Raw genomic sequence first — 16,349 nt, 5'->3', positions numbered from 1 at the left:
ATTTATACAGCTGACAATTTTCACTTTTACATCATTTCTGAATTAAATTAGAAATATGTATGTTTCTTTACATAATTGACTATGAAATCCTTCTTGAGATATGAGTTTTTTTCTCATGAGGCATACAGATGCATGATGTATTGTGTTTTTTATTGTATCTGCAATTTAACTGCAAATGCAGGAGTAAAAGAAATAACACATATTTAAAAAAAGATATTACCAAAAATTAGTAATTTCTAATGTTGCCCCCAGTCATGTCTGAAGTCTATTATATGTATGTTCTAATAATTAGAATTAGATTAAAAATAGAATATTATCTTTAGAATTGAACATATCACTCTTTCACTAATATATTTTTGTTGATGCTTTTATCCAAATTACATTTATACAACTAGATATTTCACTGGAGCAATTCAGGAGAAGTACTGTGCTCAGGGGTACAATAGCAATGTTTCACCAGGGATATGAGGTCACAAGCTTCTGGTTACAAGTCCACTACCCTTTCCACTGCTCCACCCTGCTTCCTGTACCATAGCAGTAGAAGCATAATGAGTCAAGCTGAAATGAATAGGTTTTGATAACTTGCAAGTGTTCATTACGTTCATCATTGCTGTTCAGGGTGTCCAGTTCTTCCAAATCACAGAAGAGATGTTTACTGGTTTTTCCAAAACCGGACGCTGAAGGAGTCCCCGAGGCTCCAGTACAGACTCCTGGCTGGGGGACGTGTCCTGGAGGTGAACACAATTGCAGGAGTGTTTGAGGGCCAGTACAGATGTCGGACCACTATCAACTCCCAACAAATTTCTGCTTGGGTCAACATTAATAAAGAAGGTCTGTGTCTATATACTGTATGTATCTGGGTGTGACAGTGATTAATGATTGGCAATGAAAATACAAATGATTGGGGATAAAATTTACACATAATATTTAATGTGTTGAGGGCGGCACAGTTGTGCCCTCAACACATTAAATATTGTGTTTGTATTGTACTGGGGCCCTGGGTTTAATTCCTGGTGTGCTATCCTGTGTCCGCGTGGGTTTCATACAGGAGCGCCATTTTCCTCCCACAGTCCAAAGGCATACAGTAGGTTAATTGGCTTCTGTTGAAATCAACCCTGATATGAGTGTGTTTTCGTCTGTGTGTTCCCCTGCAGTGCACAGGTGTGCTGTCCAGAGTGTATCCCACCTCCTGCCTGTTGCTTGCTAGGAAAGGCACTGGCTCCCCCATGACCCTGTATTGGAAATGGATGGAGATGTATGTCGAAGTCCAACGCATTAAATCTATCCTTCTATCAATGTTCAAACCACTTTAGCCAGCAGGGGATGCTGGATAAAGTGGTTTATACTGTACATGAAAGACAGGATACACCCTGAACTGGATGACAGTGTTTCCATCTATGTTAGTTTAAATATAATGTAGCCAGTCTGTATCCAGGTGGATATCTACGTGGCTGTTTTTCTTCATGTTCTGTTTGTTTCTCTTTGTGCTCTGAAAGTGTAATGGCAGCCTTGCCTGGATTTCACTCAGTTGTCGGGGAGTGGTGTTCCATGGGTGGATGTTTCCAGTATTGGCTGCTTGTGCTCTGGAGTTCTGAATGCAATCTTGTTTCGCCCCCAAGCAGAGTATCGATGGGGGCCTGGAGGATGGGCTGAGTGCTCTTCTTCCTGTGGAAATCAGGGAACCCAGTCGCGGGGTCTCCTTTGTCTCAGTGCTGGTGGAAGGGAAGTCAACCAGTCAGCCTGCGATCATCTTCCAAGGCCGGCAGCCAGCACTCAGCCTTGTTACATGCAAGACTGCCCTCCGAGGTACAGAGATACCCTTATGAAGTATCACCATCTGGGTTAAAGCTAACCACCGAGACGGGCTGCTTACTGATTGCTAGTGGATTGCATTTCATGAAACTGGCAAAAAGTCTGAGGCTTCATAATAAGCTTTCCCTCTCAAGTATTGGTACAGTAGCTGACTTTTTTAACTGATGAAAACAAAAAAACAATCAAACACCCCACATAATACTAACCCTTCTGTGTAGAAGAGTAGTTTGTCCACTTAAGGTTTCAGTAGAGGCAGTGATAATAGCTCACAATCTTATAGCAATATCTTAATTGTGAAGTAAGTGTTACATGGTCAGTCCACTTCAGTTCAGCTATAAGCACTATTTGTATGTTTGTAATACAGAAGTATTGAGCAACCTGTACTTGTATCCACAGGCCCACAGATACTCTGCTCTCACTTTATTGTTGGTGAGCAGTACACCAAATATAATCTACTTCAGAGAGCTAGTCATGTAGCATAAGAAGACTAGAGAGGAATGTGCAGGAAGGGTCAGAAAGCATCCTGATTCTTTTCTTTTTTTCTGCCTTCTTTTTATACTGTACCTTCTTTTTGAACTAGAGGTTGGCAGATTTAAACTGTCTTTAAAGCCATGCAAAATCTAAAATCTAAATCTAACTCATTTGACATGGATAGCAATGCCAAAAGCATCATTTTATTGTACCCATGTGCACAACCTAACACAGTCCTCCGAATGTCAGTTCAGCCTGTGAAACCGCTTAGTATCTTTAAGCAACTCTCCATGGGAGATCTTCACACAATGCTGGTCTTTGTGGCTGCCCCTGTGAGCATTTTAAATCCCTGACTGCTGTGTGCTGATACTGGCTGCCTGAAATGAGGCCCTTCAGCACTGGCTTCCTCAATGTTTTTGGGAGAGGCGGGCTTTTGAACTGTGAAACACGTTGCTGGGGGGGGGCGCTGAGTAGAGATTGTCTTATTCTGTTTAAAGAACAGGACAGAGAAGATGAATAGGAAACCATTAATTAAAAAGAGATTTCTGTTGCCAAAATACGAGCTTCAGAGATGACCGTTGGTCATTTCTGCAGAATGACCTGCCATTTAGTTCAAATTGCCTTGCTGACCTCTCTGCATGACATTCTGCGTCACAGGGTTTGCTGTTCCAAAGAAAACAGGTGCAGTTATGGCTCTAAAACTGTAGCATGTCTTATATTACTGGACTCCTGTTCTCCAATAACATCTGAGAGAATGATTCCCGGAGGCAGGTTTTATCTTCTTGGTAAGAATGTTAGATGCTTGATGTTTCAGACTGCTGTGTTCTAAGTTTGGGCATTAGGTTGGATGGTCATCCTTGGCTAATAGCAATTAGATGAATGAGGGTGCATGTTCTGACATATTGCCTGCATTAACAAAAGTCAAGTTATCCAGTTTCAATACCAGGCTGGAAGGATTTAAAAATTAAAAAAAGTATTTTTTTATATTATCAAACTCTCAAGCATTGTGCACAGAACCATTTAGAATCCCACCTCTTAGCTGTGATGTTAATGGTATCTGCTGCCTTCACTGATTTTCTTTTTTGTAAAATAATATATCAAGCAAGACTAGTCAACATTTTTACTTTGCATGTTCTAAATGTCAGTTTTCATAATCCATATTAAATCCACAGGAATCTCCCTGCTGGATTAGATTAGACTCCTGTTGGATTCCACATGCAGTTTGATGCTGCAGTCTTGTTCATTTCCAGCTGGGTGGCCACTGTGTGGTCTAAGTGCTCCGCTTCCTGTGGCAGAGGCTCAAGGCATCGGCAAGTTTCCTGTCAGCAGGTGATGGCCCATGGGAATGTGAGGATTCTGCCAGCATCAGCCTGCGTGAGAGAGGAACGGCTGACCGACAGTGAAGAGTGCCTGGCAGACTCGTGTGTTCAGTGGGTGGTGAAGTCATGGGGTCAGGTAAGGTTCATTATTCCACTAATATTAATAAAAATATGAATAACTGGTGATATGTAATATAGGTTAATACATAAAATACAAAATATGTCCATATCTTTTACATGCATGCTATCATATACCTAAACCTGGGGGCACAGCAGGGTTTTGAAATGTTCTTTCCTCATAAGCTCCTAATGAAGTTATTGCAAAATTTATTGACTTAATTAGCCTATATTAGTACTATTAGTAGTGCCGTAGCTATTGAGCAATTTAAAGTGACGTACTGCAGCTTTCCAGTGAGCTTTATTATTTTATGTTCTTGTGCAGCCCCTGTGCCTATGACAGGCACATCTGCAGTTCTTGTTCTTGTGCTGCTCCTGTGCCTGTCACAGACAGTTCTTGTTCTTGTGCTGCTCTTCTGCCTGTCACAGATAGTTCTTGTTCTTGTGTGGCTCCTGTGCCTGTCACAGATAGTTCTTGTTCTTGTGCTGCTCCTGTGCCTGTCACAGATAGTTCTTGTTCTTGTGCTGCTCCTGTGCCTGTCACAGATAGTTCTTGTTCTTGTGCTGCTCCTGTGCCTGTCACAGATAGTTCTTGTTCTTGTGTGGCTCCTGTGCCTGTCACAGACAGTTCTTGTTCTTGTGTGGCTCCTGTGCCTGTCACAGACAGTTTTTGTTCTTGTTGCAGTGCTCAGGCCGATGTCTAGGCCCAGCCCTCACTGTGCAGCGGCGCACAGTGGTGTGTCGCCATGAGAACGGTTCTGCTATCCCGGAATCCCACTGTGATGCAAGAGAGAGGTACTGTACCATTGCACAATTTCGAATCAATTTAAACACCTTAAACAACTTAAGTAACAAAGGTGAAAGGTTGGACTTCAATCAGAAGTTTTGATTCATGGATAATTGTTTTCTACAAATGATTTGTGTAAGATATGAGATAGAAGACAACATTTAAGTGAATTAAGTCTCAGAAAACCATTTAAATATTTTACTGTTGTTTATCAGTGCTTAACTTAGCCAGCTTTGTTACAACAATTTTAAGTTACAATATTTTTCTTTCTGCAGTATTGTATGGATATTCTAATGAAATATAATAATAATTTTATAAGGTTATATTTCCACTTTAATTTTGCAAACCATTTTTGTTAGAAAAATGAAACATTTACATTAAAAATGCTTACTTGAGAAGAAATAGAACCACTTTTCTTTCTTTGTTTGCAATGCCTGCGCTCTGATTCTATTGGTATTTGAACGCCAAACTTCAGTTCTCTCCTTTGTATCCAAAGTTGCCATTTACTGCCTCCTAGAGGCCACATGTGGAACTAAAATTCTAACAGCTGTAACCCAGGTAGGGGTAGCTGAAGCTTTCTAAAGCTTTCTTTTTTTTCTTTCTTGGGCTAGATAAAGGGAACATGTATTCTGAGGTTGAGTTAAGAACAATTTCTAAAGCAGAAGAGTGTCTTCTGTAACCTTTCAGGCCCGTCTCTGTGCAAACCTGTCCCTCAGAGATGTGTAATGTTCAGTGGAGGGCTGGGGCGTGGAGGCCCTGCACTGCGGCCTGTGGCAGTGGGTTCCAGTCCCGCAGAGTGGAGTGTGTTCACAAGAAGAACAACAAAACCCTGGCAGACCAGCATTGTGCCTGGCAGAAGCGTCCAATCACATGGCAGCACTGTAACGCCACTTCCTGTGGCAGTAAGTCCTCACACTTCGTCTCCTTCTATAATACACTTAGAGAGCCATGAGAGCAGCACTATTACGCAGTCATTTGCCCTGCGATTTGAATTACTTTGTTGAAGCCCTAAGGGAGGCAGATTTTTGTCTGTATCTGCTCATAATAATAATTTAGTTTGAAAAAGGGACTGAAAAATGTGCTGCAAAATATAATTCGGCTTTTTATGTGTAATGGAATCCCTCATGGTCCTAAGTCTGACTACAATAATAAATATAATTTAGACATGCAACTAGTCTCACACTTGTTATTTAATAAGATCTGGCAGAAAGCTGCAGTGTTTTTCTAGTGAAAATCAGTAACTGGATTTGGAGACTTGGTTGTGCCTCTGTTTCACTGTACAAAAAACACGCTGAATGTCAGAAAGCTGTTCTCTTCTGTTAATTTAGCCAAATAGTTTAAATATTGAACAAGTGTTTCAAAGAGACAAAATATCTAAAATGTAACTGTTGAAATATGGCTGGGTAACTGATCTTTTATACTGTTTAAGTGGCTGGTTTATGTTCTTTAACAGTATATGTTACTGTCCTAGGAGGCAAAAACGAAGCAAACAGGTTTGAGAGCTTTTACAGACACTGCATTTAGAGTGATTCCCCTTCCTAAGTAAATAACTTGATTCTACTAGTAGGAGTCATGGATTTATGGCCTTAGTGTCTGATTGTTTTTTCTCTTCTTTTTAAGGAGGTGAATGCAAAGATACAACCCATTACTGTGCTGTTGTAAAGCAACTCAAGTTATGTCTCATAGATCTTTACAAGCAAAGATGCTGTGAGTCTTGCCGGGAAGCATAAGCCACCTGAGCTCATCAGTGGTAGGGGAACCTACAAATGGACAAGGTGGATCAGAACGGTGCACAAAAACATAAACTGCAGAAACTAATGCAACTGAAATGATAGACATACAGGACAATTCATGTTTTTTGAGGGGCAAACTATTTTATATAAAGACTTTAATAATGTACTGGAAAATCTCTACTGTTGCACCAATGCTTTGACACTTCACTGCTTACTAATGAAGAATTCTTCAGCAGACCTGGGCATCCATTACTGGAAGCAGGACTTTAATGAAGAAAATTAAAGGCAAACGCAGGACACCCTTCTGCTCTGGACACTTGTATAACATATGGTTGCTGTGTACAGATTTAAACTGACGGATGTTTTCAAGACTCAACATCTTTCTGTGCCACAGACAACAGTCTGAAGCAGGGTTGTTTTTTTAGTGTTTGAAATACATTTGTTCAGCACTTTAAAAATGAGTAATATAGTGCAACTTACACATACCAAGTAGTGATTCTGAACTGTGCTGTATGCTGCTGTAATAGGTCTTGCCCGATGATTGCTCTGCATTTTCTGAAAGGGAGAGTCAGCAGATTAAGAAAAGTGCAAGACTCACTCTGTGGGTTAAAATATTATTTGAGCTTAAAATAATGTGTGGTATCTGATGTGAATGGTACACACTGAGAAGAACAGTCGCTTTAGATGATGAACTGCAGTTCTTTCACTTCTGTAAGTTATTTGTGATTATGATTTAGCACTTCACCTTATAATATCTATAACAGACAGTAGTTACTAAGTACAGTGTTGAATATTTTATGCTGTTTTATTGCTATGCTGTGTATATACTGTATAAGTGATTTGAGAGACATAATAAAAGGCCATTAATGTCTGTTAAGTTTTTAACCTAAAACATTTTAATCTACTCTGTTGTAAGCCAATGTTGTTAATGAGACTGAGAATGAGAATGTGAAGGCTCAGCTCAGAGGATATTCATCAGTCCACACAAAATGTTCCATTACTTTTCCTCTCTTTTCAATGTGTACTTAAAATAATGCAGACTTACTAAATGTGTTAATTAGTAGTAAAAGTGACCTGTGTGTACAGTTTTATTTAAAATATGTAGTATTCAGGACTTAGAAATTAGGTGTAAAATGTATTATTAATGACCATTCACCTGCGTGAAGGCATGGTTGCCATTGATGTACTAAGGATTGTGATCTAAAATTCTGAATAATAAGACAATTACATCTCACATTTTATAAAATTGATTAAATCATAACAGAAAAAAATCACATAAATAATTTCAGATCTCCATACTATTATTGGGTAAATGTATTTTAGACTGTTTTCTATTGTTATTGATGCAGTTGATCACTTACAATGCTTAATAACAGTATTTTGAATAAAAATGACAGAATGATATTTGTAGCTAGTTGTGTCCATATATAAGCATGTCTGGAAAAGTTTTAAGAAGCTTTTAAGAAAGGTTCCCCTACAATGAAGTGCATTACATTATTTAAATTTGTATTATGGGTATCAAGGGAAGAGATACTGTTTCAGTTGGCACTATAGACACCCATGAAAAACTTCTTCTGAAGAGTACCACAGCCCAACATTTGTGCCTTTAGTTTCCTGAATACTATGATGGGTCTGATTTTGATTCTGTGTTGTGTTTAGCTTTTTGTAATTAATGTAGTGCATTGTAAAATACTGCTTGTATATATTATTGTTTTAAAGTGCAATATTGTACATTGAGTGTAGATTTTTTTAACTTTATTTTCTTACTACCAAAGTTACTGATTTAAGTGTCCTTGTACCTTGTACTTATTTGAATATTACCGCTCCATTTAGCACTTGCTAACATATTTTATTCTTGTGTTTTATTATCATTGTCCTTCTGGTGCATGTAATGGGGACATATTATTGCAATCCTATTCTTAATGTTTGTTGACAAGATAACAGAAGTCTCCTCTTTCACACATCAATGGTATGCATTTACTTAAACTCAACATTCCCATATAGCTACTGATATTTCCTGTAGTGTGTGTCAAGTGCTAAACAGGTGTGACTTGTTACTTTAACACTACATTTACAGAAATTCAATAAAACTGTTGGGACAACATTAAACTGTGTGCAAAAATCATGTTCATATTCAACTTGTTTATACATAATTCAGTCTATTTTCTAACTGCTTCAGGGTCACGGGGGAGCCCAAGCCTGTCCCAGCAAGCAACAGGCGCAAGGCAGGCTACACCCTAGAGGGGATGCCAGTTCATCACAGGGCACATACAGACACAAACACATACACACTCAAACCAGGGCCAATTTTACCAGAAGCCAGTTAACCTACTCGTTTGTCTTTGGACTGTGGGAGGAAATTGGTGTACCCAGAAGAAACCCAAGCAAACACAGGGAGAACATCCAAACTCCATGCAAATCTAGGAATTGAATCCAGGGCCCCAGTGCTGTGAGGCTGCAATGCTAACCACTGTGCCATCGTGCCAGCCTTAACAAGTTTATATTCGAGGTTATAATAATTAGATAAAAGACAGATCTTATCAGTTAATTTGCCAGAAACTTTAATGATCATTATGTGATTTTCCATACATTTCCATTTACAGTGTTTATATATTATATAGTATAAGCAGATGCGGATGAAAATTAAGGAAGTGCCTCAAAACATTCTAGTACATACTTTAGCTAAAATCATAATAAATTACAGTTGGCACCTAAACTGATTTTAAACAATTTTGTTCATAGAAGGCTGTTCTGTATAACCTACTAGGATAGCAATGTTCTTTGCAATAAAAAATAAAAAATATATATATTTTTTTAATTGCAGTGAAATGGTACTATATAAAATATGCATTTTTCAAGATATAGTCTACAAAGATTTGAGGTGGTAAATGATAACAATCAGGAAAAATAACCTGTTTATAAGAATAAAATGCCAAATATGTTACATAATTAATTAATACAAAGTACTTAGAAAATAGAAGTTTATCAAGCATTCCATTGACCCTTCAGATTATTCAATGTGTGCAAAAAATCCCCCAAAATTAACCACATAATTTTAACCTTCACCATAAGAATGAACAAATCTATTAATGTATTAATTAGCAAACCCATTTCAAGAAAAAACACAAAAAGAGGTTGTTGGTTGATGCATATTTTCAATACAGATGCACAACTGAACTTTAAGACAGTACTGCCACCTCTTTAGGGGCTTGCATTTTATCAGCCAGAGCAATGCTGTTCCCTGCTGGTGATGACAGCATGCGGAAATATCTGTGTCCTCGGTGGTCAGCCTCTTCAAACACATAACCTGGTGGGGAATCGAAACTGGCCGGACACACGTGCGCTCTCTTTGGAGTGAACTCGGTGCGGTACATGGTCCCATCGTCAAATGGGGCGGAGCTCCTCAAGGCCACATTCAGAGGTTTACAGCTCATGGAAGGGTGGATGTCGTGAGGAGTGAAGTGGGCTTTGAAAGTGGTCAAGCTATCGAATTTCCCAGAGGGCTTTGTCATCTCCTCCTGCTTCTTTATCATCTCCTGCTTGCGCACTTCCCATGTTTTGAAGTCTTCCTTCATGGTGGTGCTGCCTTGGAAGGGAGCAGCACTTCTCCTGCCACGGGAGATGGGTCTGATTGGAACAAATGGCTGTATCTTGTGTTTCACGTAGTCGCAGTGGGAGGTGGTGCTCAAATCCATTTGTCCATCTGGGGACACATATTCAGGAGCCTTATGGACCTGGGGCAAGCTGACTGGCCACTGCTGAAAACGATCACGGAATTCAGTGCTGCTGTTGAAGCGAGCATCCGTGACAACTCTGGAGAAATCTGGCTTGCAGCTTTTGGAAATCTCCCCTGGCAAGCCTTTGAAATCTCTTTTATGGATGGTAAGATCCTCAAAAGCCTGACTGCTGGGCTTGTACTCTTCCTTCGGTTTAACAAACTTAGATTCCAAGGGATGAGCAATGTAGGAAATTCTATTGCTTGTCAGGCCCTCGAAAGGAGCATCGGAGAGCCTGGCCATATTGGGGGGCTTGAAACTTTCTCGAGGAACCAAACTCTTAGGAGCAAAATCATCTTGGAATGTTGTGGAGTTTGCAAACTTTGAGGAAGAAGGATGGTAACTTAAATCTGGTTTGGCAGGCTCTCTCTTGGTGATTTCCCATGGTCGGAAATCATCTTTAGAAGAAAAAAAACAGTTTTCATCATTATACTGTACAGTAATAAGTTCCTCTATGTGAATTTACCTCATGCGATTTTAAGTATCTGCCTGGAATTTTCTGTGTACCATTTTACTTTGAGCAAACCCCATTTTTGAATATCCCTTATTTCAGGAAGTGTTGGCACAGCACTTGTCTGCAATTTCTGTCACATGTGTAAAGTGTTCTGAACATATTAGTGTACATTATTGCATTGGAGTTTGATATTGATTTTTGATTGTGCAAAAAAGTGCTATTGATAGTGATTTCCAAAAGAAAAGTGACGGTTATTAGATCATAAATAAAATGGCTCCTAACATATAAGAAAGGATGAAGAGTCCAGATCAAATAAAAAATGACCTTATCCAAAATGATAAGGTCTGTGATGAGTTTAGAAGAAAAAAAATAAGTGCTTTATAAGGTGCATGGAGGACTAAATAATAGTGCTGTTGGTCAGTTGTTTGGTCAACATTAATATACAACTCATACAATAAAGAAAAGTTAGAATGCTATCAGGGTGAGTGGAAGAAATGGAACGTTTTGTCTCATCAACAACAACAATAATAATAATGTTAGAAGTGGTGGCCATGCTGAGGCCCAATCCAGTTAGTCTCGTAGGTCACCATTTTTAACGATTGCCAAAAGCTGTCAGCTTTAAATAATCACAATGGGATTGTTCTATATCTTCCAAAATAAGGTTTTCTAGTAGTGAACCAGAGCTGGAGACCCCTGCTTTATACACTTTAATTATAGACCTATAGTTTGTCGCATCTTTTAGCTTTACTCTACTGATTGAAAATGATCACGCTGCTGCCAAGATGATTCCTGAATAGCGCAGCTTGTGTCTTTGGTGAAAACATTATTTGCACCTTTGTATGTTGGCAGAGTGTCCAGTTTTCCTCCAGTCACATGTGTCCTCTCTCTTGGCCTCGCGAGTGCCAATGCCTGCACCTTGTATGGGTTGTAGTCCATCTTATAAGTGGTGCCAAGATCTATGTGCCCAGAGCTTGGCTTGTATTCTTCCTGCAATCGCCCTGGCCTGCGTGACACTTCGTAAGGAATGTAATCAGCTCTATAAAGAAAAAATAAAGATTAAAACATCTTGATAACATCACACAAGAGGATTTCCCATACAAAAAAATGTAACTTGCAAATAAAAGCAGACTTTGTCTTTTGTTTAGTTGTGCTGTATGTATAGTAAATTGCTGTACATGAAAATATGCAATAGTCTGTAAATGAGCTTGAATAAGTGATCAAACAAGTATACTTAAACGTTGTAGTCCCATCCATTTTTCCTCGATCAGCCTGGTAATCCTGCTTGGGTTTCATGCTGCTGGGGGGACAGAACCTTCCATACTCAGGGTACTTCTCATTGTATTCGGTGAGCAGGCACAGCTGGTTACTCTTCTCATAGAGGCCAGTGGGCTGATGTGTGCAGCGGTGCCGTCTATGAAAGTGACACACAGAGAGAGGAGGAACAGGGCTGTTGCTTGTTAAAATTACATTCCATCAAAGAAAATAGTTCTATTGAAATGCTCTTTTTGTTTCAAAAAGATCTAGAGGAAAAAGGCACAGTGCTGTAGAACAGATTTTTAGATTTCTATTTATATACTGTAGTATGTTTAAGAGCTGTCTATGTGAAACATTTGCAATACATTAATACTTTGAAATTCTCATGAATCTTGGCTTTAGCTTACTGAACTTTTCACATATTAGGAAAGATGCGTGATGAACAGACAAATGAGAAGCCTTTTTTAGATATTGGTTCTGACTTTACGGACTGCTTTTGACATATATATCAACACTGTATGTCCAACAAATGTACTGAGGATAAAAAATCAAGTCAATTGGTTCTTTAATGCAGGATTATTGTATACATGTTGTATAGATATTAGACTTTTTAAAAAATAAATACAAATTTTCCATCAGGTTTGGGTAAGTCACAGTCTTTACTGGACTCTCCCTGAGTGCTGTGAAGGTTGAAGACTCCAGAGGGCTCCAGTGAGCCCAAATGTTTCTGGGTTATGATTCCAGAATCATCCAAACACACAAGGTTGCTCTGGGACTCTGGAGTCACAGTATTATAAAGACTCTGGGCACTTAAGAGTTTGTTTTACAATGCTGTCTTAAATGAAAAATATAGTGATTACTGAGTATTGTAACACAGTAATTGTCTTCAAGATTTACAGTGTGACTCCCTCTGCACTTAATCATTAACGAGGTTACTAACAAACAAATCACTATGTACATAACTGTTTAGTTAAAGTAGCAACATTAATATACTTCCAACACCACCAAAAAAGCTTTCAAGTGTATCTTTACTTATGAGTATTACATAATTACATAAAGCCAATCAATATTTTTTTTATTAAATATAACACTTTTAAAGACATATCTCAAGTTCTTTACATTATAACAAGGCATACAACAAATAATACAGTAAATTGCACACAATTAAAAGCTAGTGTATAAAAGTGAGTTTTAAAACAGGATTTGAAAGTACTGGCTGACAGGATGGGATGTCATTCCACAGCCTAGGAGCAACAGACAGAAAGCACGGTTTCTAGGGTTGGAATCTTGTAATGGCAGCTGGAAAAAGGCCGGAGCCCAGAGAGTGCCACCAATGAGTAGGTGTATAATCAGTTCACTGATGTCATCAGGAGCCAAACTGGTCAGGCCTTTAAAGTCTTAAAGTGAGTATGAGCACTTTGAAGTGCCAATGAAAATAAATCACAAGATACAATAGATGCCCATGTGTTTAAGTTAAGCACCTGAGGTCTGCACATGCTGCAGACATTATTATGTTTGGATACAGGAGCAAGATGTGCTTTATAAACAATGCTTATGCCTGGAGAAGACAATTACCTGTATTATCTTTTCTGCATCCGATTGGGAGAGAATTTTGGATACAATTGTTACAAAGAACTAATCTATAAGTTTTCAGTGTACACGTACTTTAGCTAACTAGCACATCCCAGTGGACTACACATTCTCAATATTGTAAGGATATTCAAACAATCTCTTATGGATAGAGATATAAAGATGTTTTCCAGTAACACCCTATATACAGTAAGTTGATTAGTTAATATGAACTTTATTACTTATATATGAACATGACATACTATATATAGCCTTTCACAATACATAATCAAAATAATAGCACTTTTCAATTCCAAAAATGTTACTCTCTTATTTCCATTCATTGTTAGAAAGTTGCTTATTCCTGGTGTTACATCAACCCATAGCCCATCCCAGAAGCACATAGCACAAGGCTGGACCTTACTCAGGAAAGGACACCCCACAGGCAAACACACAGGGACACGGAACATGCAAACTTCACAGCGAGGGTACCCCACTGTACTCAAACCCAGGGCTCAAGGGTTGTGAGGCAGCAGTGCTAACTCCTGTGCCACTGTATTCTCTTATTAATGAGGCGCACAGATTGTCTGTCCAACTAGAGCCTACCTATTGATAATTACATCACAAGATTTCAAGTCCCTTTATAGAAATATATGGAGGTATATAGTATATAATATAACATACAAATATTAACAAAAACTACTTGCAAGAGATATCAAGATCAAATAATCCAGTTAAACGGTGCAATAACCTTAGTTGTAACTTAGTTGATATCATTGTCAAGAGACGGAGGGTGCGACAGCTTTTGACCCTGACCGTAATAAAAAATGTTGGTTACAATACTCACCAAAAACAAGTTAATCTATTATTGCATCTGATACACAAACACCTCACCTGTACACACGTATACATTTCAAGTCCTCTTCCATTCACATTTCTTTCAGACTGCCTGAATTGCCTGATCTTATACAAAACAGGTCTTAAACAAAAAGTGAATCTAATCCATCTGCACACTCAAGTATTTGTTTAAGGACTGAAATATTTGTAGTGCAGTACTGTAGCCACCGCAGCCTCCCTTTTGTATTTTTCGTAATAGTGCTATGTTGCTCCTGCTTTTGTTTAATTAACAGTACACAGTACACAGGCCGACTGTATGGTAGACGGCTATTTACAGCCTATTGGTCATCCTAATAGTCTAAGAATTCCTGTACATGGTGAGTTTGGTTACTGTATCATTTTATTATGTTAAATTATTGTACTGACAGATCTATATTGGAAATAACACACTATATTATGTCTTTTTTAACTCTGTAGCACACTTGTTAAAAGTCATCAAGAAGCAGACAAATATGGGATACAGACCTCAGTCAGTTCATAATTTTGTCATCTTATCTAGACAACTGGAATTATTATCAGGGGTTATTATTAAAGATTTGAATATTGTTCCACCCTTTAAAAGTTTCAGTTCCGATCTGCAATACACGTTACTGTAAAAATACCAGAGAAGTGATTATTACTCAGAATGTAAGTGTGACTTCTGAATAAGCCAATCACAAAATGAAGCACTTACCCACAGTTACAGATATCACATATGCATTTTCTCTTCATTTTGTCCCCACGTCCGCTCAGGATTTAACAGCAAGTACAAACTTTTCGCGGAGTTTCTCCTCACACCTCGCACTCAATGCATAGACATGGCAACGCCGCTGTTTCCAGGGAAGCAAAACGTCACTTAACAACCCTGGAGCGTCTTAGCAACGACGTACACTACTTTGCATACGTCAAAGGGTGAAGTTGAAAGGTTAAGCGTGGAGCTGAGACTTCCGGGATAGTAAAACAACGTGAGTTGCGTATTTCGTTGTGTTTCATATAGATTCTTAGTTCATTTTAAGGTCATTTTTTAAAAATGCATTAGATAACTCCTTTTGAACTCATCTTTAACTATTCGTATATACTATAGATATATGTTGGCATGGGACAAGGACGTTTATAAAGGATGTGGTTCCAAACTGTAAAAGCCTTTGGCGTTACAACTGTGCCTATCCACAAGTTAGAAATACACAACTGAAACACGTGGTGTTCATTAGCACTACAAGGGGAGAAAAAACAAAAGAGCAAAGAAAATCAACTGCTGACTGCAGTGTATTTATATGTAATGCTTGTGAAAATATTTGAAAATGCATTTAATTTGTGATGTGTGTTAATCTGATCAAATGATAAACAGAATGTCTTTGAAATACATTAAATACATAGTAAGAGATGACCGTGTTTTTGTTCATAAAATGTTCGACGTGTTCAATAATCTGTCTGAATAGAGCGCCAGCAGGAAAACCTACCTGGAAAGCTCCCAGCTTAACTAGTAATTAGTTAATAAATCACACTGGTATCTTTGGCGATACTAACTAGACTGTAGATGAAGCACAACATGTTTTACAGGCTTTGTCGTCAACGTTCTAAAAACAATATCTAGAACCTGTCACCCTGAGCGGTAAATTATTTTAGAGATGTTAACTGCTTAAAGTAAGGTTGCCCCCCACTTGCATCACTCCAGATTTTGCACTTTATAAACTTTAAACCATTCTAATAGTCTTAATTAGTCTTTGAAACAGTGTATTTCATTTATATTTATATTTAAACGCAGTTCTTGTTTTAAACTCCTGAGTTATTGTTCTGTGTTTTCCAGGCAATCCGGAATGGGGCACACCAGTTTAGACAAAATCATTGCACTTCAGAAAAAACCGGCAAATATCAGGAATATTTGCATTTTAGCACATGTGGATCATGGTGAGCGCATTTCATTAAGACGTTTTCTAATATTACACATACGAGTAGTATTAAATGGTAAATATGATATATTTTTGGTTGGATTTATGAAGAACTGTTTACCAACATGGAATCAGGTCTCACCCATCTTTAACATTACAGGACAATTTTGTGCATCTATTGTTAGTTGAAGACTATAGCTGTCAATTCAGGGCAATTATTACTTCGTTTTGCAACAGTCAGAGTTTTGTCCTGAGCACAAAAGCTAGCAGATTAAAACACTCGTGGTTGCGT

General features: G+C 38.4%; 3 protein-coding genes across 5 annotated transcripts in view; 2 read left to right on the top strand and 1 right to left on the bottom strand.

Moving 5' to 3' along the window:
- Nucleotides 1–8,342, top strand: part of adamtsl3 (ADAMTS like 3) — a 161,431-nt gene extending 153,089 nt beyond the window's left edge. The window contains exons 26-31 of the mRNA XM_088922233.1: nt 619–831; nt 1,623–1,806; nt 3,534–3,738; nt 4,405–4,514; nt 5,194–5,408; nt 6,127–8,342. Of these exons, the coding sequence (XP_088778359.1) occupies nt 619–831; nt 1,623–1,806; nt 3,534–3,738; nt 4,405–4,514; nt 5,194–5,408; nt 6,127–6,236 (1,037 nt within the window). The 3' untranslated portion in view covers nt 6,237–8,342. The remainder of the gene's footprint in view (nt 1–618; nt 832–1,622; nt 1,807–3,533; nt 3,739–4,404; nt 4,515–5,193; nt 5,409–6,126) is intronic.
- A 1,076-nt stretch (nt 8,343–9,418) lies between these two features.
- Nucleotides 9,419–14,221, bottom strand: saxo2 (stabilizer of axonemal microtubules 2). Its single transcript, XM_088920009.1, has 4 exons — nt 14,187–14,221; nt 11,701–11,880; nt 11,303–11,505; nt 9,419–10,413 (listed from the first exon to the last, which is right to left on the bottom strand). Exons 1-4 carry the CDS (start codon nt 14,219–14,221, stop codon nt 9,419–9,421), a joined length of 1,413 nt encoding a protein of 470 aa, XP_088776135.1.
- An 880-nt stretch (nt 14,222–15,101) lies between these two features.
- Nucleotides 15,102–16,349, top strand: part of efl1 (elongation factor like GTPase 1) — a 110,309-nt gene continuing 109,061 nt past the window's right edge. For all 3 annotated transcript variants that reach the window (XM_088921850.1, XM_088921851.1, XM_088921849.1), the window contains exons 1-2: nt 15,102–15,133; nt 15,976–16,076. In XM_088921850.1, the coding sequence (XP_088777976.1) occupies nt 15,986–16,076 (91 nt within the window). In that variant the 5' untranslated portion in view covers nt 15,102–15,133; nt 15,976–15,985. The remainder of the gene's footprint in view (nt 15,134–15,975; nt 16,077–16,349) is intronic.

This window comes from Atractosteus spatula, chromosome 7 (genome assembly GCF_055471065.1).
Source record: "Atractosteus spatula isolate fAtrSpa1 chromosome 7, fAtrSpa1.hap1, whole genome shotgun sequence".
NCBI classification, from domain to species: Eukaryota; Metazoa; Chordata; class Actinopteri; order Semionotiformes; family Lepisosteidae; genus Atractosteus; species Atractosteus spatula.
The sequence above is the reverse complement of the archived record's forward strand: the minus strand, read 5'-3'. Positions and strand labels throughout refer to the sequence as shown.

Bases quoted from the DNA above. Each gene is read 5' to 3' on its own strand.
- saxo2 (XM_088920009.1), bottom strand. From the start codon at position 14,221: ATGGAAGAGGACTTGAAATGTATACGTGTGTACAG. The intron at 11,881-14,186 runs GTGAGGTGTTTG...TCACTTTCATAG, and splicing joins AAATGTATACGTGTGTACAG to ACGGCACCGCTGCACACATC. The intron at 11,506-11,700 runs GTATACTTGTTT...TTTTCTTTATAG, and splicing joins GATGGGACTACAACGTTTAA to AGCTGATTACATTCCTTACG.